Here is a 26779-nt window from a genome sequence, read left to right as displayed (position 1 = left end):
TGGAAGTTACGTATTGCTATTTTATGATTCAAATAATTTAGGATCTCAGTAGCCAAATTTAAATATAAGGATTAAAAAGGCAATATGACCACATTAGAAGGACCAAAAGGGGATTTCACCTAATCTAACATATCTAATTATTGATATTGTGGAAAAATATATAAATTTTAATTGTCATAAATGATAGTGAGACGTTAATAAGAATTTAGAATGCTATTTAAAAACATACATACCACATAATATGAATTTTAAATAGGAGAAGATTAATATAATAATAATAATATTATTAATATTATTATTATTATTATTATTATTATTATTAATTTGGGAACAGTTCCTCTCTTACCAATGCAACTGGCCCTAACTTGTTTAACAACTATTTCAAATAATAATTTGGGAACAACTTTCTTTCTTTTTAAAGATCAAATCATTAATTCATAAATCCTTCCACATGTTGGCCCAATGGCTCCTCATTTGGTGGTGTATGTTTTTTAAAGTTTTGGGGTTTTTAATATCACCTTCAAAAAAAATGTAAAACTACTTATCTGCCCCTATAAAATGATTTTGATTTTTAGCCATTAGAGTAAATTAATGAACAAATGAAAAAAAGTCTTGTGAGGTATTTAAAGAAAAAAAAAAGTTTTTTATAAGATTGTATTAGCAATTATCCACGTTTTAAAGGAGATGAAAGTAATTTTCTTTTCAAGATCTTTGTATCACTATAATTTTCTAAAAATTATATTATCAAGTTTTAAATTATATCTTTACAAAAAAATATCTTAACTATTTACCTAATACTTCGAAACAATTTGATTTGGTTTATGGAAATAAATACTTTTATTTTGCTTTTAAAATTATTTTTTTAGTGTTTAAGTAGTTTTATTCATAAATGATGACATTAAGTATCCTGCCTGGAGAGCATATATGAGCAAGAATGAAACCCAACAAGTCTAATTCGAAAATTATTGATATTTATAATGATTGATCATAAAATAAATATTATGATTTATTCGGATCAAGTTTCCTTCCTACTAATTTAAAAATTCTTTTCAAATATAAAAATGATTCGATTTCAGAAAGAAAGATTATATATTCTAAAAGAGCAATAACAAATATTTTTAGAGTAACATTTCATCCTTAGCTATTCAAGGTTCATATTAAAAATGATAACTACTTATAAACAATGACATCAAATATATTTATGGCACAAAAACATTATTCTCTCTGTTAAATATAAATAAGTGCTTTGGTCGTTAACTTAGTAATTATATTTTTATTTTTTTCTTAAAAATAAATAAAAATAAAAATCATGTAACCTAAATAATAATGACTACCTTTATGAAAGTTCATGCCACACTTAGAAAGCAGTACAACCATATTTTCTTGTCTCCATGACAAGGCCAAGCATTTGTCAAACTATCAAAAAGTTATGTACTTATTGAGTAATTAAAAAAACATAAAATAAGGTTTATTTACTTATATAACATTCTAACCCCTGGTTAATTATATAATTACCTTACTAACCCACATAAGTAAATTTATATGAACATCAATATTTAATATAATTAAACAATTGGTCACAAATATGATTTTTATGTATATATATATTTAATTATTTTTATATGTGTATTTTTTTATTTTTTTAATGAATAAAAATATTAAATTGGTGTATACAATAGAACAAATATTCAAATATTTACTAATGAATAATTTTTTTATGCTGTGAATTCCTTGGAAAAAACAGGAGCCAATAGAAGTACTTTTATACCCTTGCAATGAAATAAATAAACTAGCAAAAATTGTTTTTACACCCAAAGAAAAATGATATTTACTTATAGATCATAGTAAATAAATTTATTTATTTCTATATATAAAAAATAGATTAGAAAAAAAAATAGAACATGTTTTATTTTTTTATAAAATTTACATGTTGATCTTTAATCGTAAAATATAAAAGTAAATAAATACTCTATATAAAGTTATAAACGTTCATAAACAAAAATGGATTTAATACAATTTTCTCAAATAAGAAAAGCTATAAATAAAGTTTTCATAATCCAACTGCATTAATTTCAATATCCTTACACACTTATCCAACTTGACTTATAATCCATAAAACCAACTGTCCGAATTTAAATATAGGATACAGGAATAAAGTACGAATATTTTATAAGAGGATTAGTAATGTAGGAAAATCCATGGATTTGAAATTTAAAAACTATAAAAAGATGAATAATCTAGAGACGTACACAATAGACGTGAGACGGACTATGATTATCATGAATAATTTAAAAATGATGCACAACAAACATGAATATAAAAAAAAAATGTACAATACCCATATAAATAAACAACCATTAGATGATTATCCAACGGCTATCATTAAAAGTTCATAAAAAATAATTTAAAAATCACTTAGATTATTTTTTCCCTATTATACATATATAGCAAATATATATATAATTTTTAAAAAATCAATACTTAATGGTATATGTGATTTTTTGCATTGAATTTTTTGTGTAAATATTTATTTAAGAGAGAATCCAAAATAATAAAATATGGGTATTTATATTTATTGGGCTTGTTTTACGTCTGTGCATGCTGGACATATTTTTGTCATTGTTATGAAAAAAACAACCGATAGCAAGTAAGATGTTTTTGAAAAAAAATAATTAAATGAAATTCACAACAAAATTAATTATAGGATAATAACACAAATAACAAAAAGGGTATATTAGTCATTTGACAGGTGCACATTGGAAATATCCACATTAATGCGTTGGTGGGGAATCTTATGGAATGTGTTATATTACTAAATCACCCCCACACCAACCCATAATTTTATTTATTTATTTGGCAAAAGCTCTGAACCTACTGCCTTTTTTTCGCAATGGAGGATTTGAATCTCTGAATGACAAAATAATTTAAAATTAAATGAAAATAATTAATCATGTTAATGTAAAACAAATATCAAAATTCATGCCAATATTTAATTCCAAAAAATCAGTTAACTGGTTATTTTTGTAAAATGTAATTTTTAAAACTATATATATTTATTAATTTTGGCAACTGAATATTGAGACCAGGAGCTGTTTAATTTTTAATAAATAAATTCACTTTCCTCTTTTGTTTATATATATTATTTATAAATTTCTGAAGAACCAAAAAAACAATATTTTTAAATTCAAACAAGAAATAAGAACATAGACATTATTCACGGGTAAAACTATATTTCAAAATTCAAAATAAACACAACTCAATCTTCTTGCACGCAAGAATGACCAATTTTTTTTTTTTTAAAGTATATTAAAAAAGTGAATAAGTTTATGCAATTTAATTTAAACACATAAGCAAGAGGCAGGGTCAAATCTTTGAGTTAAAATATTGTTATAGTACTACAATTATATTGTAGTAATACTATTCATGCACTCCTTCGGACCAAATACGATTTATTTTATAGGATTCAGAAAGAGTTTTCTTTGGGAAGTTATGTATCTTTGTCCTTCAGGCTTTTATAATAAGAGAGTTTTTAAGTCACCTATGATATACTGCTCAATGTGTCGTTTAGTTATAGTAATCAGTGCATCTCTATATTTGCTTATTTTTTTCTAGCGATTGTCTCTTTTGTAAAAAAATAATATGTAATTTATAAAATTAAAGTGATTTTTAAAACATCATATATAAAATTATAATAATACTATTTATGACTGCTTCGAACCAAGTATTGTTAATTTATTAAGTCCAAGTGGAGTTCTTATAGAAAGTTATGTATTTTTCTTTCCTAGAGTTCATAATAAGAGAATTTTTAAATCATTTATAATATATTTTTAAAGATTATTTACATATAATAAAATTAGTATACATTTCTATATCTGCATGTCTCTTTACAGTTATTTTAAAAAGTAATATATAAAATTAAAGTGATTTTTTTTTAAAATTTTAAAATACCATAAATAAATGCTAAAATATAATTCAAAGTAAAATCCAACACCAATCTTCTCGAGGGTCAGAACGGTCAAAACAAAGGAATTGACGTTATCACTTGCGAGGGTATTTCCGTAATTTCAAAGCCCCACGAGGCCTTTTTATTATTGTTTTTTTCCCTCTCCATTCTCATTCTGACACATTTTCTCTCCGAAAATAAAAAAAGAAAAAAGAAAAAAAGAAAACCGAAACCAAAACCCAAACAAAAACATCGAAACAAACCACCATCATCACCAACACCGCAAAGGAGACGAAGGTTGTGGAAGAGGGAGGAGGAGAGAAGCTCAACAATGGTTGGCGATTTCATGGTTTGTGTCGATCGGATCATCGCATCCGCTTGTTTTGACCCCCACAATGGTCTTGCCGTGGCTGCTGCGCCGGCGGCGCTTGTGAAGAATGGGCCGGCGGGCTTGGAGGAAGGATCGTCTGAGAATAAGAAGGGTGGGTCGGTGAAGAAGAAGAAGAAGAAGGGTGGAGGAGAGGTTATTGAGTGTAGGATTTGTCAGGAGGAAGGAGAGGAAGGTGATATGGAGTCTCCTTGTGCTTGCAATGGCACCCTCAAGGTTTGCCCTTTTTTTTCCTGTTTCTTCTTTGATTTTTCTTCTCTTGATGGGCATTGTTTGTTTTTGTGGTGATTTTTTGGGTTTGGAGATGGTTTGTGTTTTAAAATTTTGATTTTTGTGAATTTTGTGAATTTCATGAATTTTATGAATTTTCTTTTTGGTGATTGAACATATGGTGCTGCTTAAGGGTGATCCATGACTGTTTCTAAAATTTCATTGGGGTTTTTGTGGTTTTGTCGAAGTTGTTCTTCATTTTCTGTCTTTTTTTTTTGGAGTCAGTGGTTGCTGTTTTTGTGCAAAAAATATCATCTTTGAGTTGGTTTAGCATGCCTTTTTGTTCTATTATTACATTTGTGTGTTTTGATTGAGTTGTTTGATACTCGTGCTTTACTGTGTCTCTTTTGTTCATCTGGATATCGGGATTTGGTGATTGTTCTGAATTTTATTTTATTGCTGCAAAATATGAGTTTCTAAATTTCATGTGTTCGAGTGTTTTTTTCTTCATATTCTCATTTTTGGGCTCGATGTTGTGATTTCGTTGTGTTCTCCAAGTAAACTTCTTCTTGGCTCATTTTTTAATTTTGTAATTTTGGGTTTGTAGTGCAAGGTAAGATCTTGAATTATGATTAGTGCTGCATTGTTTTTCAGATTAGCTGTTTTAACATGTAAGGCATGTACCTATGTGGGGTTCTCTAATTTCATGGTTGGGACAACGAATAACAATCAAGTATTATATGTGATTGCTTGGTAGAGTGGTTTCTATGTTTCCTTTTTAGTACTCATGTTCAGATTGGATTCCATTTTGTCTAGGAAAGCTCTATTTTTAGCGGTTTATTTAAAATAACTTTTTAGGAACTAGGTGTTGGTGGTCTTCTGCTCTTCGATTATTTACCTAATGTGCAGACTGTTTGACCAAGCATGATTATAGATTTTGGTAGTGAAATACTGGGCCTTTTTCAGTTTGGGTCACACATAGTTCCTTTCATTGTCAACAAGGTAAGGGATTTTGGCAGCAAGAAAAGGGTTGAATGTGATGAACTTAACAACCCTTAGGAGGATTTTGGAAGGTTTGAAATTAGTAATAGCTTGACTTAAAAAAATGTTTAAGCCTAATTCTCTGATAATTAAAAATATAGAAAATTGTTGTTTAACAATAAACTACCAAGGTATAAGCTCATTTTTAGAATGGTAGATATTAGAATTCGCCATCTATGTGAAAGCTGGTATTTAATATAAATTAATAAAAAAAGATTTGTAAAATGAACACAAAGATTTGATAAAGTATTTTGATTTGTAAAAGTACGCCAATTATCATTGAGCAAATTTTAGAAATAAACCATTCAATCAAAATCAGTAGAAACAGGTATGCATACCAGTTTCTTTTTATATTTAAAACATGACAAATTTGGATCCAATCTCTGTTATTGTGTGATCTATGCATGTGATGTCAGATTTTGGTAGTACATTATCATTGACTTGGGTTTACCAAGATAAATTAATCATGCCCAATGGCATCATGGTTTGATATTCCGAATCTGGTTCTCCATACCTGGTTTCAAAAGTAAGCCTTAATATTTGCTGGCTTTTGAAATCAGACCTGTTTCACTTCAATGAAGGGATGATTTCAATTTAGTATTTAATACTTGCTGCCCCTCAGTTGAATTTAGTTATTCAAGGTAAGTTTTTTCATTTTCGTTTTGGACTAGTTAAGTTGTGTTTAACATATGGCTTGGATAACTTTATGTTAGCAACATCTAAGGATGTCTATTGATTGCTTATTTCAAGTTTGAATATTTTTAACATACACTTTGAAGGAAAGTTTTGTACTTTTTGTTCTGAATTATTTTCATGTTCCTCTTCTTTTGTTGCACAGTTTGCCCACAGGAAATGCATTCAAAGATGGTGCAATAAAAAAGGGGACATTACATGTGAAATCTGTAACCAGGTCTGGATTTAGTTAAATGATACTTCCTATACTCTATTGTTACTGATATAAATTGTTTTAGATATGTAAAGTGTTTCTTTCTCCGCGTGTCTGCATTAAAGAATTTTTTTTAACTCAAGGATATCTAGTAAGCATCATCATTTTTCTTAAATGATATTCATGATTGCCTTTTAATGGGTATTGATTCCATAAGGTTGGTGTACCTGTATTTAATAAAATTTTTGCAAGCTGTATTGTTATGCCGGATAAAATATTGCAAGCATCAGTTGACTTTGTGTTGTGTGGTCCCTTTTGGTAATTTATGAATTCAAGTCATAAGCCAGTAGCCTAATAATATATGTTACATCAAATTTCTTGCTACTTTATTCAACTTCTCTTATTGTCTAATGATTCTCTTTCTATCATTTGAAAATACTGGAGTATTTACTGAAGTAATGCAATGATCTGCAATCAACGAGAGTTGGTTTAGGCAAATTAGCTGTTAGGAGTTAAAAAGGGAACTCATTATGAATTAATGTAGAGTATCTTGTAGTAGTTAAACTATGAAAACCTATGTACTGTTTCATGACAGCCAACAGGATGTAAAAGTTGTGTGAGTCAACCTACTTCTGCATGAGAAATTTATCTTATCCATATGTTAGTAATCTACTTGTTGGGTAGGAGATGGTCTTAGCTGCTTGAGCCTTCCATGGATGATCAACAATCTTATCTAAAAGAAATTTTGTTCATCTAATTATGCTACATGATTAACTTATCATTGCTTCATCAATGGTTTCATTTTGTTTTCCGTTAAAATTGTTTGCATTATCTTGTTTCCTTCTTATGCTCTTTCCTTTTCAATGTCCTTATTTTATATCTACAACTTTTTCTCTCACATAGGTATATACCCCAAACTACTCCGTCCCTCCAAGCAGGGCCACTTCAGATGTGATGGCCATTGATATCAGGTGTTGCTAATAATCTTTATGACCATTTGAATCTATTTTTGCGCTAGAGGAAATACTGCAAGAAAGCTGAAACTTTTTTCTTTTTAATATGTTTAATCATTCATGCATGGTTAAAATTTTGTAAGGGCAATTTTTTGTTGGGAAATTTGCTTTAATTGACTGTTTTGCATAAGGTTTTCCTTAACCTTAAATTTTTTCCTGTAGGCAATTAAATTACTAAATCAAGCATGCTAGTAGTTGCAAATGAGTTGGTCTCCAGAATATTAACTTTTACATAATTAAGTTACATGGTCTTGATGTTTGGTGTATAAAGTGACAGCTGGCACATTTACTTTCATGCAATAACTGTCAACTGTTAGAAAACTTGAATGGCCTTTTGTAAAAGTCAATGATGTCAAACTGATCCGTTGTGAAGCCTGTGAAGCCTTTTGTGAAAGTCCAAGGCTCATTAGTAATGCAAACTAAATGTATTGTATAATCTTGAGTGTGTTTGCCATGGATCTTTTCTATGATATTTAGTTAAAGATTTTAGATTAGTGTTGTATTTACTTTTTTCCATTTGTTTTCCTGTTTACTGAAGATTGAAGGGTATGTTGTTAAATATGTCATTGATAGAGAAATTTGTGTGGTAGGAGGTTTCAAATTGTTTTGTGTTGTAAGAGCCATTGATTTTATGCTGTGGACCAGGAAAGTGCTAGCTTGAGTAGCACCTTTTTATGGTCACTGAGAGGATACATATTTATTCTTCAAGGAGTTGAATTCCTCCTTTTTGAAGTTTTGATTCATCAAACCAAATATAACTTCTGCTGTCATGGTTACTTTCTATTATATTCTTTGGAGGCAATGCTATCCTTAGAAATTCCTGTGCAAGATGAAAATTTCTCCAAATCAGAAGACTTAAAACTAAAACCTGTTTTGGATTTGCTTGGTATCCGGAGAAATTTTCATCTTGCTTAAACCTTTTGTTTCGATGAATTCTGGTTGATGTAATTAGTTACTATTATAGGGGAAAAAAGGCACTCACTACTCAACCACCGTTTTAAGTTTGTGATCGAACCTTCTGTTGATCTACCAGCAGTCCTGTTTGCTCTTGATCTTAGGTGATAGTTCCTTGTGTTCATCATCATGTGCTACAAATTATTTAAAGCTGAGGTGTTTCTCATATTGTTGTTTGTTTCTTGATTCCACTCATTTTTGTTTTATGTCTAACTTATCTATTCCTTTATTTCAAAAGGCAACTCAAAACTTCACTTGAATTCATGTTATAGTGAAGATTAGCTGACAATTTTCACTTCTATTTGAGAATGTTTTTTTACTACATGCTTGTAGTTACTGTGTAAAAAATGCTAAATTTTGTTGTCTATATGCCAGCATGAATACTTTTGGACTGAACTTTCACAGTTTTATCATGCTTCTTTTGCGTAACAACTCATTGGAGTTATCCTTCTAACTTTTTGACAGACAAAACTGGGCCACTGGGATCGACCTTAACAATCCTCATTATCTAGCCATTGCCGCTGCAGAGCAGGAGTTCCTTCGTGCAGAATATGAAAATTACGCAGCTGCAAGCTCCAGTGGCATATATTGTTGCCGAACTGTTGCTCTCATTGTATGGACAACTTTCGAATCAACCTATTATTCATTTCTCAATCACCATGGAAATTCCATTACATTTAAGATCATTGCTTGCAGTTAATGCTACTGCTGCTTGTGCGCCACATTCTCATGGTCATTGTCGACTCAGGGATGGTTCAAGATATATCACCTTTCTTCAATGTGAGTTACATCCATATGCTCATTTATCGTATCTTAAAATTCGTATCATAATCTGCATAGTTAAATCTAAAACACGAGTTTATTCTCGTCGTCTTCGTCATGTGGATTATTTAGGTGTCTCTTCTTCAGTTTCTGGGATTTTTACTGCCGTGCTACGTGATAGTGCGGGCATGCTACATTGTACAAAGCCGGCGGAGGCGTCAGGTAGAAATTTAATTGTGCAAGATCCGAAGCATGATCTCTGAATACATAATACTGAATTTTACTCTTTTGACACACAGGTTTAATAATTTCCGAAAGCCTTCAGATTCTACTGAAAAAAACCGAAGAAGGTGAAAGCATGCTCTTCCCGTGGCGAAGCTTTTCGGGTTCCTCTCTTTTTTCTTTTTTTCGTTTTCGCTTTCCCTTCATTTATATCTGAATCTGTCAGGCTTGAATCAAATGCTTTCCATGTTTCTCTCTTCCCTTAAATTTCAAGGGATTCCACTGAATTCTTGGAAGTTTATTTTAGTTATAAACTAACAAAGAATCAATCAATTTCTTGGAAGTGTAAATACAGAACATCTTCTTCACCTCTCCATGTTAATTGCAAGTGTTCTTATCAGTGTGCAGTTTCTCATTTGATAATTTAATTTTCCTTTTTTTTTAATAAGTGCAAAATATATATAAAATCTAAGTAGCCTACTCTCTCTCCATAGTTTTTAGTTTTTAAACTGCATAAAATGCTCATGGTGCTCCTTCCAATTAATTAATTTGGAGATATTAAGGTTAATAATGTTGTAATTGATATTTTATTTGTTTATTAATATTGTTCATCAATAATATTTGTTAAGCTATCGTAGCTGGTGTATTATTTCCGTACTTTGTCTTTTTTACGAGCACTTCACTTGTTAAAATATATTATTTGTCTAAATTATATTATAAGAATAAAAATTATAAAATGTCTCATCTTAAAATATTAAAATTTATACACACACATAAATATATCATGAGTCATATTTATATTCAACCAGGTACTAAGTTTGGTTGGGGTTATTAGATGGACTCATAAATATTAAAACTCTCTCTACCTGAAACCCTAACAAGCTTTTTCATACTATAAATATATATATGTACATATATAAAATATATATATATTTATATATTGAAAAGTGGACCACCATTTGTTGTTGTACCTTTCTGGTGTCTTTCATTTCATTGATGAAAAAATGCCAACAATGATGCATTTGATGTGTTTTCTATTCCAAGATAGAAAGAAAAACTATATATATAGAGACAACAAGTTCATGTCCTCTTTTTAGTTTTATTCATTTAGCCCATTCACATGATGGTATCTTTCTTTTCTTATGTTTCTTCTTTTTCAGACTTACAACTAGTGGTTTTTTTTTTTTTAATATAAAAATAAAGATCAAATTGATTATTAAGAAATTAAAAACAAAAGCATTGTGTTTTTTTTAAAATATTTTTATTAGAAATTAAAGTTTCAATTAACCGCGTATTTCATGGCGATGATTAGTGTATGTCATGTGACAATGAATGACTTGTAATTAATCAAATCATCAAGTCTTTTAGACAAATAATTTTTGTTCATCTTTTCTTTTTGGTTTGAAAACACATTATTATTATTATTATTATTATTATTATTATTATTATTTTGATAAAGTCGACAACGGACGAAATTTAAAAAAAGAACTAGAGGTATTTTTTATACAGTATTCGAAATCTTAAAAAATATATATATATAATTTATTATTTTTTAAAGAAGATTTATTTAAAATGAAAAGAAATGGTGACGTTGTTATCAGGGATTAATTAGGGAATAGATGCTAAAAATAAGCAGGTAGGAAGGAAAGCAAGCGTGTGGACCCATTTGAAAGAAAGAGAATGGGACCAAAAAACATTGAATAAAATGAAACAATGAAACACAAAACATACCTGCTATGGTTGGACTTTGCTGCCTACTGGACCCCACCCTTACCCTCTCATTCAAATCCTTTAATAATAATAATAATAATATATAAAATTTTTATTAAATATTTCGCACATTATTAACATAATATATATATATATATATATGCATATGAGTCATATCTAACCAATTTGACTGAACAGTGTCTTGATTATATTATTCACTGTGAAAAACTATTCCATCCCATTTTTTTAAGAGGTAATTGAGCGAGAAAATTTTATTTTCTCTTAATTTGCAGGTATCGAGTTTTTTATATAAAATATTTATGTTTTATTAATGAAAAATTTAAAATTTAATTTATAAAAAATATAGTTACAGATGTATTTATATAATAATTTTATGTTTATAAGACCCTGACACATATATTTTATGAAAAAAGATGTATATTTTGGTTCAATTTAAAGATGGAAGTTTAGAATCCATAATTTATCGATATTATTTAAAAAAATATATTTATGAAATTATTGATTTTATACCATCTATGTAATAATATCAAAGTTAATGTATTTACAATATATATATATATATATATATTATTACATGTCAAATGGAAATAATAAAATATTAAATACTAATCCATTGTGCTAAATATATTTGTTTATTAAATAATTGAGTCAAATTTACTGTGGGCTGCTCGGGGGCATCAAATTCCAAAATGGATCAATATATTGGTAAAATCTAAAAGGTGTATATGTACATTATGGATGGGTCATTGCAATTAAAAGTTTTTCTAGGGGTATAAATGAAAATAAATAGGCAAACAAAAGAAAAACATAGGGGTCAAATAATAAAAAGAAGTTGGAAAAACAAAAGCATAGTACAAATCAAAGTCCGGAAATCAGGAACGATTCTGGGGCCCACCCGAGCTTACAAATAGAATTTTTTTTTTGAAATTAAAAATGATTTTTTAAAAAAAAACTAAAATGAAATTTTTATGAGGTTTTGATTAATTTGAGGGTGGTAGGGAATTATTCAAAGAATAATTTAGTACATGATCTGACCCTTGAAATTTCATTTTTTTTTTGTCATTTTTATTGGTGCTTGATTTATTAGTATAAAAAAGTACTTTTTTTTTTATCATTAATCCAAATCAATCAAACTTGAAAGTTCCCAACCATGCAACATATATATATATATATATATATATTAATAATATTTAAAAAGAGCATAGAAATATGTTTATGATGATGCAATAATGTGATTATTTCTGTTTGTTATACCATAACAAAATAATAATTTATACAAAAAAAATTATCTGTAAACAAAGTAAAATAAAAATAAATTAAATCCATACTAATTATTAAACATTTTAACCACTCATACTGATTAAAAAAAAAAGCTAGTATTTAATTCCCTTCCCAAGCATTTATAAAAAAATAAATAAACATTTTAAGAGAATAAAGACCAATTGAAAAAAAGGGATTCTTTTATTTAAAAATAAAAAAAAATAAAGAAAAGGGAAAATAGAGAGAAATAAAAAGAAAAGAAGATAATAAGCTAAACCATGGTTGGGTTAAGTTGACCAAAGGAAATAACCATGGTTGAAAAGAGAGAAGTGTACGTCATAAGTGGGCCCATGGGCCCTACCAAATTGGCTGTGTATTAGCTGTCACACTTCCGGGTTTTGGAAGTCTACTTCCATTTTAGCACAAGTGTCTCAACTAAATTATTATTATTATTATTTTTCATTTTATCACAAAAACAGCCTTCAGACACAACCCCCTCTTCATTCTCTTCCCACTTTTTAAAACCCCCCTTCAACCCAACAAGATAAAGAAAGAAGAGTAGAGTTCCTTAAGTTATTGTAAGTGAACTTCCAAGTAAACTCCAGTTTCAGTTCCAGTTCCAGTTTCAACTTCAGAGATTGTTAAGAAGAAGAAGGATTCATTTGTTTTTGGTGGAAAGATAAGCATATGATAAGAAGAGGATGATGATGATGGCTGAAGTAGGAGAGCAGCAAAGGAGAAGAGAACCTCATGATTATCATCTCTACAACAACACCACCAACAACAACACCAACAGCAACAATGGAAATAGTACTAGTAATAAGAAGCTCAAAACAGGAACTACTACTACCACTACTACTACTCTTCATGATGGTTCTTTCCATAAGCCCATCTCCTCCAAAGTTAGTTTCTATATTGCTCTCTCTCTCTCTCACTCTTATATGTATTGATGATGGTGATGATGATGATGATGATGATGAAATGGTGAAGCAGGAGAAGAATGATAAATTTGGGGAAAGAGTGGCAGCTCTGCAGCAGTTGGTCTCACCATTTGGGAAGGTATCTTCTCTTTCTTTTCTTTCTCTATAGTTCCTTCTTAATGACTTTTCTTTTCTTTTTTTATTTATTTATTTGTTTTTACGTGAAATTATTCTATATTTTAAAAACCATTAAAAACTCTTGATTTTTTTTTTGAGAGGAGATGGTTGTTTAGTACAATGATATTCTGATTTTTTTTAATTTTAATCAATATATATATAGTACGTTTCATGCAAGATATATGTGGCTATATTTGTTGTATTGATGTATTAATTTTTATTTTAATTTTTGAGAAACAATAGACGGATACTGCATCAGTTCTTTCAGAGGCCACTGGATACATAAGATTCCTTCATGAACAACTGCAGGTTTAATTTCTTTATCTCATCCTTCAATATTAACATTTCTTTTTATTTTTCCCTTTTTAAATTAATTAATTATTTATTTATTAACTTACTATAATTTATTTAAATTATCTTTTTTTAGGTGTTAAGTGCTCCTTATATTGGAACTCCAACAATGCAAAACAACACACAAGTATGTGAAATAAACCTTCAATGCAACTTTTTAATTCAACTATTTTTTTTTAAATTTTTGGCCTTGAAAATAAATAAATAAATAAATCTATGACTATTAATGAACAGGATGAAAAATATAGCCTGAGAAGGAGAGGATTGTGCTTGATGCCAATTACTGCAACTCAGAGCTTGTCACAAAGCAATGGAGCAGACTTATGGGCTCCCACAAAGCATACAAGCTACAACCTTCATGGTGTTCCTTAGAGACAAGCATATGACATTTCATTTTATTTCACAGTAATAAATAAATAAATATCTTTACTTTATTTTTATTTTATTTTTTAACAAACATGGGAGTGTTACTATTACTATCTATTATTACCATAGATTCTAACTATTCATCTTATAATCCTGACTAGAAATTTAAATTAAGCTATAGATTCAGAGCAATGAGAACATGGCAGTCTTGGTCTACTGAAAATTTGTACAAGAGTACAATGAGTACACTCAGTGCAATTATCATATATGGCTGTAAATAAAAGCAATGGTGTTTTTCCAAAGCATTACCTTCTGTACTTCTGATATGGTGTATCTCCTTTAATGCTCTGCTTCGCCTGGGGAAGAATGAATTAATCTATTCATTTGTAAAACCAATTAAACTAGTGCTTTCACAACATAAAATAAATAAATAAATAAAAAATAAATAATTTCTTAGCACAAATTGAACAAACATTTCATGTAAAGAAGTTCTAGACCATCTAGCACCACCTTTTTGTACAAAAAGAAAACCACATATTGGTACGTTAAAAATATATGTAGCTAAGCAATAAACAAATTAGTACAGAAACTTATCCTGTGCATTCAAATGGTGCTCTGCTTAAGCATGTTCTTGGTTTAAATGATACTCCAAACAATGTGAGGGAAAACAGATCCAGGCAGCTTGCAATTTTAAGAGAAATTGTAAATGTCTATACAGTACTTCACCTTTGTGAATAGAAAACCGCCATACAATGCAACAAATGCTGCTATTTATGATGCTATATCACCTCAGCAGTTGGTCAGCACAATTATGTAGACATGACACCATGTTTTCAAACATAGCTGGGCAACCAAGTCTACAAAATCTCGCACAAACAAGAGTGTTGTTGGTAAGGATTAAATGCATGCAGTGTTATAGTTGAATGTAGATAGAGTAACGGCCTTTCTGGCACACCAAGGGTAGAGAATAGACAACCAAATAAAATGTTAGGCTGGTTAGAAGAGGGTTTTGAACATAAAGCAACTGATTTTTTTCAGTCTCCAAAGAAATAGAAAGTAGCAACTAAATTAATCCAAGTACAATAACAATAATAATTTTTATTTTGATCTTGTGGTTTATGAGACCAAATTAAGAAAATTAACAATCTAGAAAAAGATACAGCACATCTGAATGTTGTTGTTGTTGTAAAGCAGGAACCTGATGGGGTTTATCAGTTTGCTGATAGATCAGGCTTCACCTTCTCCTTCAGGAATCGCCGAATGTTTTCCCGTTTCCAGTTGTCGATTCTGTTATTCAATGCATTATGATGAGCACATGCAATAGATCAGGAGGAAAAAAAAAAAAACAAGACTTGACAGAAAACACCATCTCTAAAATGACTTCAGGTGGGGTACAAATATCATAATATATTTTGAATCATAAATTAATGTCAATCCACAAAAAAACATTCGATGTTTGGAAGCATGGTATATTACAAATTTGATATCTTTTGCTGATCTCATCCATATCAATCTTAAATTATCGGTGTGAGTGAGATAGCAGAAGTAATGTAGAATCATGTTTAGCTTGGGACTTCTTCTGGAAGCAGGTCTGGGCAGAATAAAAATGTCCAAGATCTGAACAAGTTGATAAAGTTGAATAATGTTGAACTTTAAATGGTCCAGTTAGATTTCACGCCATGTCTTACTGGGAAGAAGGTAAATTTCTTCACCCATTCCTAGGCCAAATGACATGATTTAGCTTCCCATAGTAACATTTAAATCTTGTGTTCACTAGTCTTGAATCATCTAAACCTAATTTGAATTCTCAAGGCGCTACAAATGACTGCTTGTTAAGGTGCAAACAGAATTTTATGTTTTCACTGGTCTAGTAATATGTTCAAGTGCTTCTCATCATATATGATAGCACATCATTAAATTGTTATGGATACTCTCGTACTAACCATCCCAGCTGCTTAAAGTGTCTAAATGCCATAATTTTTTAATGTCTTATGCGTGTACTGATATGCTAACTGATCATTGCTTGAATGGCCCTGCATATTCAATCATCAGACAGTCCCAGGTCATCAAAATAATTTAACATTTGAAGATATCTCAATAATCTCACATGCTATAATTAGTTGTCCAAAAAGTACAACTATATCAGGATTTGGCAATAAAAGAAACCCAAGCACTCTCAAGTTAAAAGGGCATTCAGAAAAAAATGAGCACCATGCTGAATTCACTGACTTAGAAAATGAAATCATTGGTTTGAAATTTAAAAGACTGACCTTATGCTTTCATTTTGAAAACCATCATCACCCAGCATTAGTAGTTTTGGGGGAGAACCGTACACATATTGAACTTTCACAGATGGAAATTCATCTTTGTCTTCCTCAATGAATCCCACTATTTCAGGATAGAAAACCAATTTTCTCATGCATATCTCCAAAATTGCGCCAGAAAATGTAACCTGCAAACACACCCAAGTTTAGGAGTATACTAGCATCTTTAAAATGGAATATTGTGCTTTTCAGAGAGATCGCTCAATATCGCTGATGCCAAGGAAAGGTAGATGCACAGCTGCAAGTACTCTACTAGAGGATGGACCACTTATTTTGATTTATATTTCATCCAAATATCATAATGTTTAGAGAAGATGAAAACTCTTTATGCGTTACATACAGTTGTATTACTTTATATGACAGCAAATCTCTGTTACTCTTTATATTACTTCAATATCTGCAATGCAGCATAATGACTTTTCAGTATGGTTGTAGAAACCTTGGAAACCTTGGAACAATGTTTCACATGAATGATGAATATACAATGCTTGATCTATGGCAAAATGAGTCATACTCAAGTAGGTGCCCCTCAGTGTATTGAGATCATGTTCTTGAAAAGGCCTTTTTCTTTCTACAAGGAATCTGACACCATCATTTCCTTACTGATGCCATCCATAATCAAGGTTATGCTTCATAGCCAACACCATATTACTACAATGTGTTCTTTACAACGATAATGGTGAAGGTGCATGCAAATGGAGTATCATATTTATCATATTTGAATCTGTAACATTTCAATGGCTTGGAAAACTAATACATAAATCGTAAGAGATTCCCGAGGTGGAATATTACTGAAAGTTAGTTAGCATGATTTTACCTTTCACCAAAAAATCTTCAATTGTGAACAGAAAAATAATAAAATATCATACCTTACTCATGGAGTCATCCGAATCGTCTGTGCAACATTTTCGGCAGTCAGATACCAGTTCTGCAACCAATATAGTGTATAAACATTAACAACAACATTTTACTTTTATGTGTAAAAACATCGACATTGGAGACCTCAAAATCCAAAACCAAACTTTCTAATGCTGAGAATCAATGCATGCTTTTTGAACATTAAAAAGCAGGCAATGAGACAAATAAATCAGAAGAACAAAACCAATAGGATTAACTGTTGATGTTTACATAAACTTTTTAGCAAAGACTGAAATAGGTGGCAATGCTTTGCAGCCCGCAACCTCCCTTCAAACTTATTGAACAGCTTCTACAGCTAAAATAAGAAAGCAAAGAAAAAGTTCATGTTGGCAAGACTTATGCCTGTTTCATCAGTTTAATCCTCTTGTAGTAGTAAATTTCCATCAATGCTTTTACCAGCTTACTTCCTCCAATGGTCTAAATAGGCCTAAACACCTCAAACGGTATCAACAAAGAATAGACACAGGTGGCTTTATTTTTTCCTTTCTCTTTTTTATTTTGGTGGAAGGGCTTCAACTCTTAAAATTTTATGAAGGCTCTTTATACACTAATTTCACTTCAATTCATTAATAGTTTATAACACATTGTCAAGATCATCAACATTGTGGCCACAACATAGTAAAACACCAACAACTTTCAACTTTAATTGATAGCTTTCTCATCTTCAAGAAAATCTTATGCTTTTTAGAAGTTGATAAATCAGAGTTTTCAATAAACCTCACTAACTTTAAATTCACATAAATTTTCTCTACGTTAACTATGAATTCAATCAGTAAAGCACCAGCAGCATCACCAAAGCATACAAAGCCGTAGAAAGAACCCAAGAATCAACCAAAAATTAAGGGGAAAAAAATGAAAAATTCATCTCGAGATCCAAAGAGAATACAAGTTTACCCTAGAAATTCAACATCAGAAACAAGACTAGATCCTGCAAACCGAAATCAATCCAGAAAAATGGTAAATTAAGAGAGGGATCAGATGACGATGATACCATGATCGTTCTTAACGTACTCGGCGAAGGTGTTGCAATCGGAGCAGAGGGCGAGGCCAGTGAAGCCAAGATCCTCGCACTCCTTGGGGCTCAGCTGATCGGCCAGCGCTAGAGGAGCAATGGAGATGAGGAGAAGGAGGAGGAGGTGCTTGGCGGCGGCGGCGGCGGCGGCGATCCCCATCTTCTCGCTTGCTGCTCGCGATCGCTCCGGCGTCTCCCGAAGAGCACTCGATGAATGCTCAGCATTTATAATTACGAATTATTCAATAATTTATTTATTATTAAAAATAACATAAATTATTTTTTTTAAAAAAAAAAAGATTTTTAACATGTAAAGTTGTAAACCATGAAAAAAAAAGTCTAATTTTAAAAATTATATAAAAATTTTTAAATAAGGAAAAAATTTGTGGAATTCTTTTTTTATGGATTTAAACCTATTTGATTGTAATAAATAAATAAATAAATGCAATCATATTTAAGAACGGGAAAATGTTTAAAAAGATAGGGAGGAAAATGCTGAGGTTAATAGAGGAATAAAATAGGTGTAATTTATAAATACTAAAAATAGAATTTTTTGTTAATTCAAATTTATAGTTTTAGATTATAAAATGATGTTTTTTAATTAAAAAAATCTAATTTTTATCGGAGCATAAAGTTTAGTGAGTGAAATTAAACTTTTTCCAAGAGTATATAAAATAAAAAATTTTAAATGCTAGTGAAGAAGATACTAATTTATATATTTATAAATATTACAGTGTAAAAATCATTCAAAATAAGCATATACCTTTCCTATAAATAACAAGGATAATTATTTTTAAGAAAATTTTTAAGTTGATTTTAACACTGAGAATGAAATAAAATTTTTATTCTTGTTTTTTATCTTCTCAAACCTTGATATTTAAAATCATTTATATGTTTATTTTTTTCAATTTATGTAATATCTGAAATAGAGCCACCGAGTTTGTTATACATCTTTTATGTGTTTTTTTTTTCTGAAAGTATTATATGATTAGTGGATTTTGTTTTCTTCGCCCTATTATTTTTTTATTTTTTTATTTTTTTAATAAAAATAAAAAAAAAACTATTTTGAAGGATATATATGGAATTATGAATTTTCTCAAAATATAAATAACAAATTAATTTTCAATCAGTGGAGGTTTTGCGAACTGATTTCAACCAAAGAAGAGCAGGAAAATTTCTTGGACATCTGCAATTTGATTTCCAAAAATGGAGTTTGGGGATTCGGAGGAGGTTCTCAGGGCCTTGGATGATTGCTTATCTCGCATCAAATGGCGCTTGAGGTCTTCCGCCAAGCGCCGTCTGGAGATAGGTCTCCTTCTTCTTCATCATCTTCATTTAAATTTTGCTTTATTTTTTTTTTTCTATGTAATTTTTGGTTTTTTGGAGTTGTTTGGTTGTAGGATTTCTTTAAATCGAATTTGATTCCAGTTCTGGTATGCATAGGTTTGTTATGTGATGCTGTGGAGTTGTAGAAAGAAAATGATTGGTGATTTTGTGCTTGATCTGTGACTGTGAGGTTTTGAATGCTAAGTAGAATACCAAAAAAAAGTCTTGAATTTTGTGTTTGATGTGCAAAAAATGGACTTTGATAACTTTGGGTGTGTGATGTTGAATAGATTTTGGTGACAGATATCTTGTCTTTGCTCACTGGATTGAGGCCTGTGGTGATGGTGGATTATGGTGGGAAGATGCCGGAGCTAGGAGAACATCTCTGTGCACTGTTACATTTAGCTCGCAAGGTCTTTAAATCCATTTTTTTAGCAGAATGATCAATGTTTCACTTGTTATTAAGTTTGCTTCTGTGCCTCTCTTTGCTTGCTTTGGTGAAAAGTTGCATCCTTGTATTGTTGTTTAGCATGATTGTAGTGGGAGTAGTATTTTACTTGTGAATAATCGGTTCCAGTTCTGCCTGCACCTCTTGAAATTATCTGTTATTTATGCTTCATGCCTTGTCAAGTAGTGTTTTCTTCTGAAAGCCTATTCCTTCTTTTAGGAACTTAGTTTTAAGCCACCTGTTTGGACAGGTTCATAAGTTTTTGTCTGACGCTGTATTATTGCAATTAACGTATAGCAACCTCCAATTAAATCAACATGGTGTTGCTGAATGAAATGAAGTTGTCGAAGGATTTTGAATTTTCATTCTGCAATAACTACCTTGTTAGGAGCTCTTGTAGTCTTCCAATGACTTAAATCAAATTGATTGCTTTATTTTGGATTGAAGTTTTCTGTTACCATGATTGTGCATTCAGCACAAGGATGCATGCCATACATAAAATTGTCTGCATTTCTTGTCAACATGTTTTTATAGTTGCTTTTAATACATCTAGTGGCCTTAGAACACTAATTCATTCTTGACATCAGCATTAAAACATAAAAGTTGGAGCTTATAGAGTAGACTACAAGAGATATTCTTAATCACACATCGACAAATTCATAGATGCTTGTAATCTGCTAGTCATTAAATGGCATGCACAGAAGCAGTAGAATGTTTCAGCTTGTGAACTGTTGTCTTGCTTCACTTTCTATGTTATTTTATTTTTGTTCGACACTTTTGATTGATTTCCATCAGCTAGAAGGGTTGATAGGTCTTGTGCTTGATTTACAGGAGACGACCATTTTCCTCCAACTAAAGATCATGGTCATAGAAGACATGATATATATAATACATGTTAAAGGACTTGCCGAACATACCTCGTTAAGTCTAAACTTTCAGCCACAGCTTTTCTTTGTAGACCTTGAACAAGATCCTCCCAAGGTTTCAAACTAGAACCAATCGGAAAATGAAATGTTCATATATTGTTTTTCTTTTGGTGACTCTTTATTGCTCATTGCAGATGATATTGCATTCTGAGCAAAATGCAGCTACATTAGAACTTGTAGCGATTCAGAAGAAATTTGCTTCACTATTACCCTCTAATGAAGACAATGCAGGACCTTCACTTCCAAACGCTCCTATTTCTACACCAAAGGTCAAATCTTCAGATTGTGATCCTCACGGTTACACAAATGCTGGTGAGAGCTTTGGTTTTGAATCCTCTGAGCCTATTGATCTGAGTGACATTGTGAAAGATACTAAGATCACCCTACCGACACTGAATGGGTAAAGCAATGCTCCTCTGTGAAACTATTGCATTTGTTTGCATAGGCATATGTGTGAAAGAACATTAAATTCTTGGATCTATTACTCTAATTAATTATCTGTTATGACTGTTGGTATTTTTTTTTATATTGTCTATTCAAATTATAACTGAGTTGCTATCGACATCAATCAAGTTGACATGCAGAAAATTGAGCATATTCAGTTTTTTTGTTTCAGTCGGTTCCCTTGTGTCAGTTGTGTGGATGCCAATTGACTTTAGTATTCATATTTGAGTTGGTTTAATCATTCGTGAATGCCAATTTTTGCCCTTTGACTCTTTTGATGTCACATATCAATGTGATAATAAAACATAGGCAGTTTCAAGGCCTATAAATAATTGTGTAAAAGTTTCATTTTGCGATATAATGAGTATAATGAGTATTAAGTGTGGTTTGACAATAGAATGGGTTTCATCACCAAGGAGTAGTTTTCTGCTTATTTTCATAAATTAATTGGTATTCAATTTGACAGTCAGAAATAATGTTCTAGACTATAAAGATTTCTGGTTTTTTTATATATATTAGCAAGATATCACTGATTCATAAGCATGCCTTCTCACATCAGAATGATAATTTGTAAACTTTTGCCTCTTAAATTTATTCTTTTCTGCAGATGGCTTCTTGGTTATCCTGTTGTATACTTGTTCAGCAAAGACCATGTCGCTGATGCTGTGTACAATCTCTCTACAAAGTATCTTCACATTTACAAGATTCTAGTCCGCAGGTTTATCACTTTCTGGTTCTATTTTAAATACAAATGTCATTTCATTAATGTCCTTAAAAATCTTCTGCTAATATTTTCAGAAAAGAAGCATCTGGCAGAAAATCTTCCGAGGAAGAATTAATGAGGTAAACCCCCCTCATCATATTGTCTTCCTGTTTTAACTTCTCCTATCAAAGTTGTTCGCTCTATTTTTCTTAGTCTCATAAACTAATTACATAACTTCCGACTCAAGTATCAAATTTATCGTAAGCATTAAAGCCGAAGGTTGCCTGTCACAGCCAATTTATCATTTGAAAATATTTATGACGAATGGAACATTAAATACTCGTGTTTTTAGCTGCTGAAATTTTTTATCGTAGGATTAAGGGCCACAAATTACTGACTTTCCGAAGCTTCGCTGTCATGGACCAGCCTTTGCTTACATAAATATCATGCCTGCTCTTTGCATTGACTCTGATTGCCTTGCAAAGTCACTTTCCAGTTCCATAATTTAGTCCACTGTCTGATTCATCCTGCTGGATATGCCCACAATGTTTATCCTGTTCACTGGTTCACTTAAATGCGCCAGATCCACCATGAATATGACTTTGATCTTTTATATTCACATGAATATGACTTTGATATTTAATATCTAAAATTTCACTTTTGTAATCTGGTGATTTTTTCCCATTGTTTAGTTTCACCGTGCCGTACGAACTGAGTCAGAGAGCGGATAAAGAGCCATGGGCGGAAATGTTTCTCACCTGCATATCAGCAAAGCTCGAGAGTTGCAGGCGAGTATGGATGCACCTGAGGATGGAGGTTAGTGAATGTTATCCACAAGCCATTGTGTTATAGAGAGTATTTCTTTTCGATGAATAATTTCTTCATTCTGGCTAAACTTTTAATGACCATTGCAAAAGTTTTATTACAATCACATTCACTTTGCTTGCAACGAATACAAAAACAAAAAACACGAAAAAAACATTCCTGAATCAAAGTACAACAACACAAGCTGATAACTTAGAAGAGAGTCTCAGACTCTTTGGAGGAACTCCTGAGCTTCTGCTTCATTCGGCAGAGCAGGAATTGCGCCTTTTTTAGTCGTAGTTATGGCTCCGCATGCATTAGCAAATCTCAGTATTTCTCTAAGTTTCTTCTCATCCTGCAATTAAAAAGTCATCACATAATTGCATTAGAATTTAGTGACAATGCCGTTTATTCATCGTGTTTGACTCACTTGCAATGCGGATTGATCAGTAACAATCCTACGGAGCATAGCTCCGACAAATGCGTCGCCCGCACCGGTCGTGTCCACTGCTTTAACCTGAATGCTCTCAACCATTCCCCGGAAATCCTGTTACATGATAAACTCAGTAAATGCTTTTAGATTGAGTCAATTGCATTGAACCAATGAAATTTTAGTCACCTTAGTGTAGTATTTGCATCCTTTGTCACCTAAAGTTATTAAAAGAAGCTTGAGTGTTGGTCTCCATAGTTTCATGGCAACATCATCTTCAACGGAGTTTTCTCCGGTGAGGAACTCAAGCTCAACATCACTGACCTTTATGATGTCGGCTTGGTCCCAAATGCTCATGATCTGGTCACGTGCTTCCTCCGGCGATGGCCAGAGAGGAAGACGAAGATTCGGGTCATATGAGAGTAATGCACCTGCTTCTTTTGCAATCTCCATTGCTCTTAAATGGGCTGATCTGCAAGGCTCTGTGATCAAGCTTATGGATCCATAATGGAAGATTGCAGCCTGTGAATCAGATAAACATGAATCAATATAACAATTATTATTATTATTATTATTATTATTAATTGATGAATTGTTTGAGGATAAGAATCATTTAATTCAACGAATCATAATAATAATAATAAAAGAGTTCTTGGAGAAAGCAAAACTTGTGTTTTCTGTTGACCAACTTGAAAGAGTCTTGCTGAAGTTCTTAATTAGGGGTATATATGTAAAAACAATTATATATATAAGGTTTTTTTTAGGATGGGTTTTGACTACTTTTTATTCTAGATTTTTTTTTTTTGAAATATATATATATATATATATATATATTGGAAGGAAACAAAATAATTGAGAAGGGACCCGTGAAAGGTGGGTAAAATAGATATTTTTGAAGCAAAGTTTGTGAAAGAGAAACTTAAAGAAAGGTCTTCATGTGATATGAAGGTACCTTTAATAATTTACTTTTAAAGTAAAGGCCAATGTTAATTTTTTAAAAAAGAAGCAAAACTAAAAGTATTTTGTGGGTTAAACAATTTGAAAACCTAAAACAATAACAATAAATTAGGAAAAAATAATCAAGATTTGCTCTATAGAAATAAAACAAAACTAGAAATTTCAAAAGAAAAAAAAAAGGTTCTCTTTCACTATTAATATTTGTCTACAAACAAAAGGATAAAATAACTAAAATAACTGTTCTTTGAAGCAAAGTTTGTGGAAGAAAAACTTCAAGAAAGGTCTTATGTGAAAAGAACCTTCAATTATTTATATATACATAATTTCAAATATCAATATCAATAAATAAATAAATGTCTTAAAGCTAAAATAAATAAATAAATAAATAGATAAAAACAAAAATAAAGCGAAATTTCGTCCACACATTTACAAACAAAATAAGTTAAACAATTTAATGCTTGTCTACATGCAATTATCTTTCTCATGATCGACATCTAAAAATAATTATATCAAAAAAAAAATTAATAATAATAAATTGAAAAAAAAAATCAGATCTTTATGAACATATAAATTATCACCCAAATAAAACCACAAATATAAAAAAAATTAAAAAAAAATTATTGCATGGAAAAAGGTTAGAAAAGGGGAACGAATGAAACCCTAGAAATGAGATCTCGATCGAGCTCGGCCTCGGTGAGGAGCATGTCGGCGCTAGGGTTCCGATAGAACATGAACTCACGCTCGCCGTCGGCACGGAGGGTGACGAAAGCCAAAGCAGTGCGGGCGCCGGAGTCGAAGACGATGCCGGAATCAACGACGCCGTTTTGTTGGAGGATCGAGGCGAGCATACGGCCAAACTCATCGTCACCGAGTTTTCCGACGAAGGCGGCGCGGCCACCAAGCCGGGTGACGGCGATGGCGACGTTGGCCGGGGCACCGCCTGGAGCTTTGAGAAAGCCAGGAGCTTCGGCCAGGGATACGCCGGAGGCGGTTGGTACGAAGTCGATCAACATCTCTCCGAAGCTCACCACCAGTGCTTCTTCTTTGGTTGTTCCATTGCCCACCGCCATGGATTCTAGAGAGAGAAAATAGAGCAGATCTAGAGAGAGAAGAAGAAGAGAGGAGAGAATGAGAGGTTGGGAGAAGGAGGTGTATATATAGAGAAGAAGAAGAAGAAGGAATGGGTTGGAAGGTCACAAATGGCAGGCGTTAGCGTTGGGAAGGAGTTGAATAACTTTTATGAGGTTAGGTGTGACATTTCCTTATGGGATTTTAATATTATTATTATTATTATTATTATTTTTATTTTTTTATTAATAATTTGTATATTTTTTTTTATAAATAAGGACAATAAGATATATATATATATATATTTTTGTTATTTTTTTAAAATATTGGCGTACCATAAGGATGGACATGAATGTGGAGTTATTCACTCAATACATTTGCGCTTTTTTATTTTAGTTGAGTTTTGTATTTTTTTAATATAATATAAATATTATATAAAAAATTCAATGTTATATATAAGAAATATTTATTATTATTTTTTTAAATTATTTTTAACATTATATTCAATTCTTTTTTTAATTAAATATGGAAAAAAATGTGAAGATATAAATTACCATGACAGACAGATTAAAAAGAACAGAGAGAATATATTAAATTATTTGTTTTTAGTTGATTAATATATATGTATTATATATAGAGATATGATATCTTTATTGTATTTTTTTATATTAAATAATAATTAAAATAATAAAAGTATTAATTATTTATGAATTAATAAAGGATGGTAGCTTCCAATGTCCATGGGAAAGAAATATCCTGATGCTAACAGGATATAGATGGAAAGAGTTGTTTGTGATGAATAACATTATTTTATTTTTTTATTATATAATATATATATATATATATATATTAAATTGTAAAAAATGCATAATATAAGAGGAGTTTATATGGGAAAAGGCAATTTTAAATTGATTTTTTTCAAATAAAAATAGTAAATGCTATTTTGATACTTGGAGATTATTTTTTATGGAAAAAATTAAATTGTATGAAATTTATATTAATTAAATACTATCAAAATATATATATGTAAAAAGTTGGTCAAAACTTAGGGTCGGTAATACTAAACTTTTCTTTGGTTCATAACCAAACATATCCCTGTTTTTCCTTCCTTTTAGATAAAGAGGGGAAAAAAAGTAAATATTTTTTCTATATAAAAATATATGATATTTTAAGTGAAAAAGTTTGGTGTTGATGG

At 30.9% G+C, this 26779-nt stretch overlaps 5 protein-coding genes across 8 annotated transcripts; 3 read left to right on the top strand and 2 right to left on the bottom strand.

Annotated features, from left to right (window-relative positions):
- Nucleotides 1-4149: 4149 nt before the first annotated feature.
- LOC120259014 lies at nucleotides 4150-9819 on the top strand. The gene is made up of 7 exons (XM_039266532.1): nucleotides 4150-4547; nucleotides 6421-6492; nucleotides 7372-7439; nucleotides 8901-9048; nucleotides 9132-9215; nucleotides 9330-9419; nucleotides 9497-9819. The coding sequence occupies exons 1-7, from the start codon at nucleotides 4275-4277 to the stop codon at nucleotides 9500-9502; spliced, it is 741 nt and encodes a 246-aa protein (XP_039122466.1). The 5' UTR covers nucleotides 4150-4274; the 3' UTR covers nucleotides 9503-9819.
- Nucleotides 4431-14526, top strand: LOC120259015 (transcription factor bHLH153). Of its 3 annotated transcripts, XM_039266534.1 has the most exons (6): nucleotides 4431-4454; nucleotides 13057-13312; nucleotides 13401-13469; nucleotides 13751-13816; nucleotides 13935-13985; nucleotides 14093-14526. In XM_039266534.1, exons 2-6 carry the CDS (start codon nucleotides 13112-13114, stop codon nucleotides 14228-14230), a joined length of 525 nt encoding a protein of 174 aa, XP_039122468.1. In that variant the 5' UTR covers nucleotides 4431-4454; nucleotides 13057-13111; the 3' UTR covers nucleotides 14231-14526. The 3 variants fall into 3 exon arrangements, with proteins under 3 accessions (XP_039122468.1, XP_039122467.1, XP_039122469.1); XM_039266533.1 differs by lacking the exon at nucleotides 4431-4454 and having other exon boundaries at nucleotides 12895-13312; XM_039266535.1 differs by lacking the exon at nucleotides 4431-4454 and having other exon boundaries at nucleotides 12898-13312; nucleotides 13404-13469.
- Nucleotides 14527-15231: 705 nt separating this feature from the next.
- Nucleotides 15232-18685, bottom strand: LOC120259016 (selenoprotein F). Its single transcript, XM_039266536.1, has 4 exons — nucleotides 18458-18685; nucleotides 17418-17476; nucleotides 16495-16676; nucleotides 15232-15511 (listed from the first exon to the last, which is right to left on the bottom strand). Exons 1-4 carry the CDS (start codon nucleotides 18636-18638, stop codon nucleotides 15436-15438), a joined length of 498 nt encoding a protein of 165 aa, XP_039122470.1. The 5' UTR covers nucleotides 18639-18685; the 3' UTR covers nucleotides 15232-15435.
- A 930-nt stretch (nucleotides 18686-19615) lies between these two features.
- Nucleotides 19616-23256, top strand: LOC120259013. 2 transcript variants are annotated; one of them, XM_039266529.1, is made up of 7 exons: nucleotides 19616-19787; nucleotides 20108-20217; nucleotides 21084-21233; nucleotides 21313-21578; nucleotides 22230-22340; nucleotides 22421-22465; nucleotides 23018-23256. In XM_039266529.1, exons 1-7 carry the CDS (start codon nucleotides 19685-19687, stop codon nucleotides 23175-23177), a joined length of 945 nt encoding a protein of 314 aa, XP_039122463.1. In that variant the 5' UTR covers nucleotides 19616-19684; the 3' UTR covers nucleotides 23178-23256. The 2 variants fall into 2 exon arrangements, with proteins under 2 accessions (XP_039122463.1, XP_039122465.1); XM_039266531.1 differs by lacking the exon at nucleotides 21084-21233.
- On the bottom strand, nucleotides 23217-25655 carry LOC120259012 (fructokinase-1-like). The gene is made up of 4 exons (XM_039266528.1): nucleotides 25176-25655; nucleotides 23749-24081; nucleotides 23560-23676; nucleotides 23217-23484 (listed from the first exon to the last, which is right to left on the bottom strand). The coding sequence occupies exons 1-4, from the start codon at nucleotides 25584-25586 to the stop codon at nucleotides 23356-23358; spliced, it is 990 nt and encodes a 329-aa protein (XP_039122462.1). The 5' UTR covers nucleotides 25587-25655; the 3' UTR covers nucleotides 23217-23355.
- Nucleotides 25656-26779: the final 1124 nt, after the last annotated feature.

Source organism: Dioscorea cayenensis, chromosome 4 (genome assembly GCF_009730915.1).
Source record: "Dioscorea cayenensis subsp. rotundata cultivar TDr96_F1 chromosome 4, TDr96_F1_v2_PseudoChromosome.rev07_lg8_w22 25.fasta, whole genome shotgun sequence".
Classification (NCBI taxonomy): domain Eukaryota; kingdom Viridiplantae; phylum Streptophyta; class Magnoliopsida; order Dioscoreales; family Dioscoreaceae; genus Dioscorea; species Dioscorea cayenensis.
The sequence above is the reverse complement of the archived record's forward strand: the minus strand, read 5'-3'. Positions and strand labels throughout refer to the sequence as shown.

Excerpts from the sequence above, each read along its gene's own strand:
- LOC120259015 (XM_039266534.1), top strand. The coding sequence starts at position 13,112 with ATGATGATGATGGCTGAAGTAGGAGAGCAGCAAAGGAGAAGAGAACCT. Across the intron at positions 13,313-13,400 it reads ATAAGCCCATCTCCTCCAAA|CAGGAGAAGAATGATAAATT; the intron begins GTTAGTTTCTAT and ends GAAATGGTGAAG. Across the intron at positions 13,470-13,750 it reads TGGTCTCACCATTTGGGAAG|ACGGATACTGCATCAGTTCT; the intron begins GTATCTTCTCTT and ends GAGAAACAATAG.
- LOC120259013 (XM_039266529.1), top strand. The coding sequence starts at position 19,685 with ATGGAGTTTGGGGATTCGGAGGAGGTTCTCAGGGCCTTGGATGATTGC. Across the intron at positions 19,788-20,107 it reads CAAGCGCCGTCTGGAGATAG|ATATCTTGTCTTTGCTCACT; the intron begins GTCTCCTTCTTC and ends TTTTGGTGACAG. Across the intron at positions 22,466-23,017 it reads TCCGAGGAAGAATTAATGAG|TTTCACCGTGCCGTACGAAC; the intron begins GTAAACCCCCCT and ends CCCATTGTTTAG.
- LOC120259016 (XM_039266536.1), bottom strand. The coding sequence starts at position 18,638 with ATGGGGATCGCCGCCGCCGCCGCCGCCGCCAAGCACCTCCTCCTCCTT. Across the intron at positions 16,677-17,417 it reads CGGATGACTCCATGAGTAAG|GTTACATTTTCTGGCGCAAT; the intron begins GTATGATATTTT and ends GTGTGTTTGCAG. Across the intron at positions 15,512-16,494 it reads TTTCAAAATGAAAGCATAAG|AATCGACAACTGGAAACGGG; the intron begins GTCAGTCTTTTA and ends ATTGAATAACAG.
- LOC120259014 (XM_039266532.1), top strand. The coding sequence starts at position 4,275 with ATGGTTGGCGATTTCATGGTTTGTGTCGATCGGATCATCGCATCCGCT. Across the intron at positions 7,440-8,900 it reads GTGATGGCCATTGATATCAG|ACAAAACTGGGCCACTGGGA; the intron begins GTGTTGCTAATA and ends ACTTTTTGACAG. Across the intron at positions 9,049-9,131 it reads GCCGAACTGTTGCTCTCATT|TTAATGCTACTGCTGCTTGT; the intron begins GTATGGACAACT and ends CATTGCTTGCAG.
- LOC120259012 (XM_039266528.1), bottom strand. The coding sequence starts at position 25,586 with ATGGCGGTGGGCAATGGAACAACCAAAGAAGAAGCACTGGTGGTGAGC. Across the intron at positions 23,677-23,748 it reads GATGCAAATACTACACTAAG|GATTTCCGGGGAATGGTTGA; the intron begins GTGACTAAAATT and ends ATCATGTAACAG. Across the intron at positions 23,485-23,559 it reads CTGATCAATCCGCATTGCAA|GATGAGAAGAAACTTAGAGA; the intron begins GTGAGTCAAACA and ends TTTTAATTGCAG.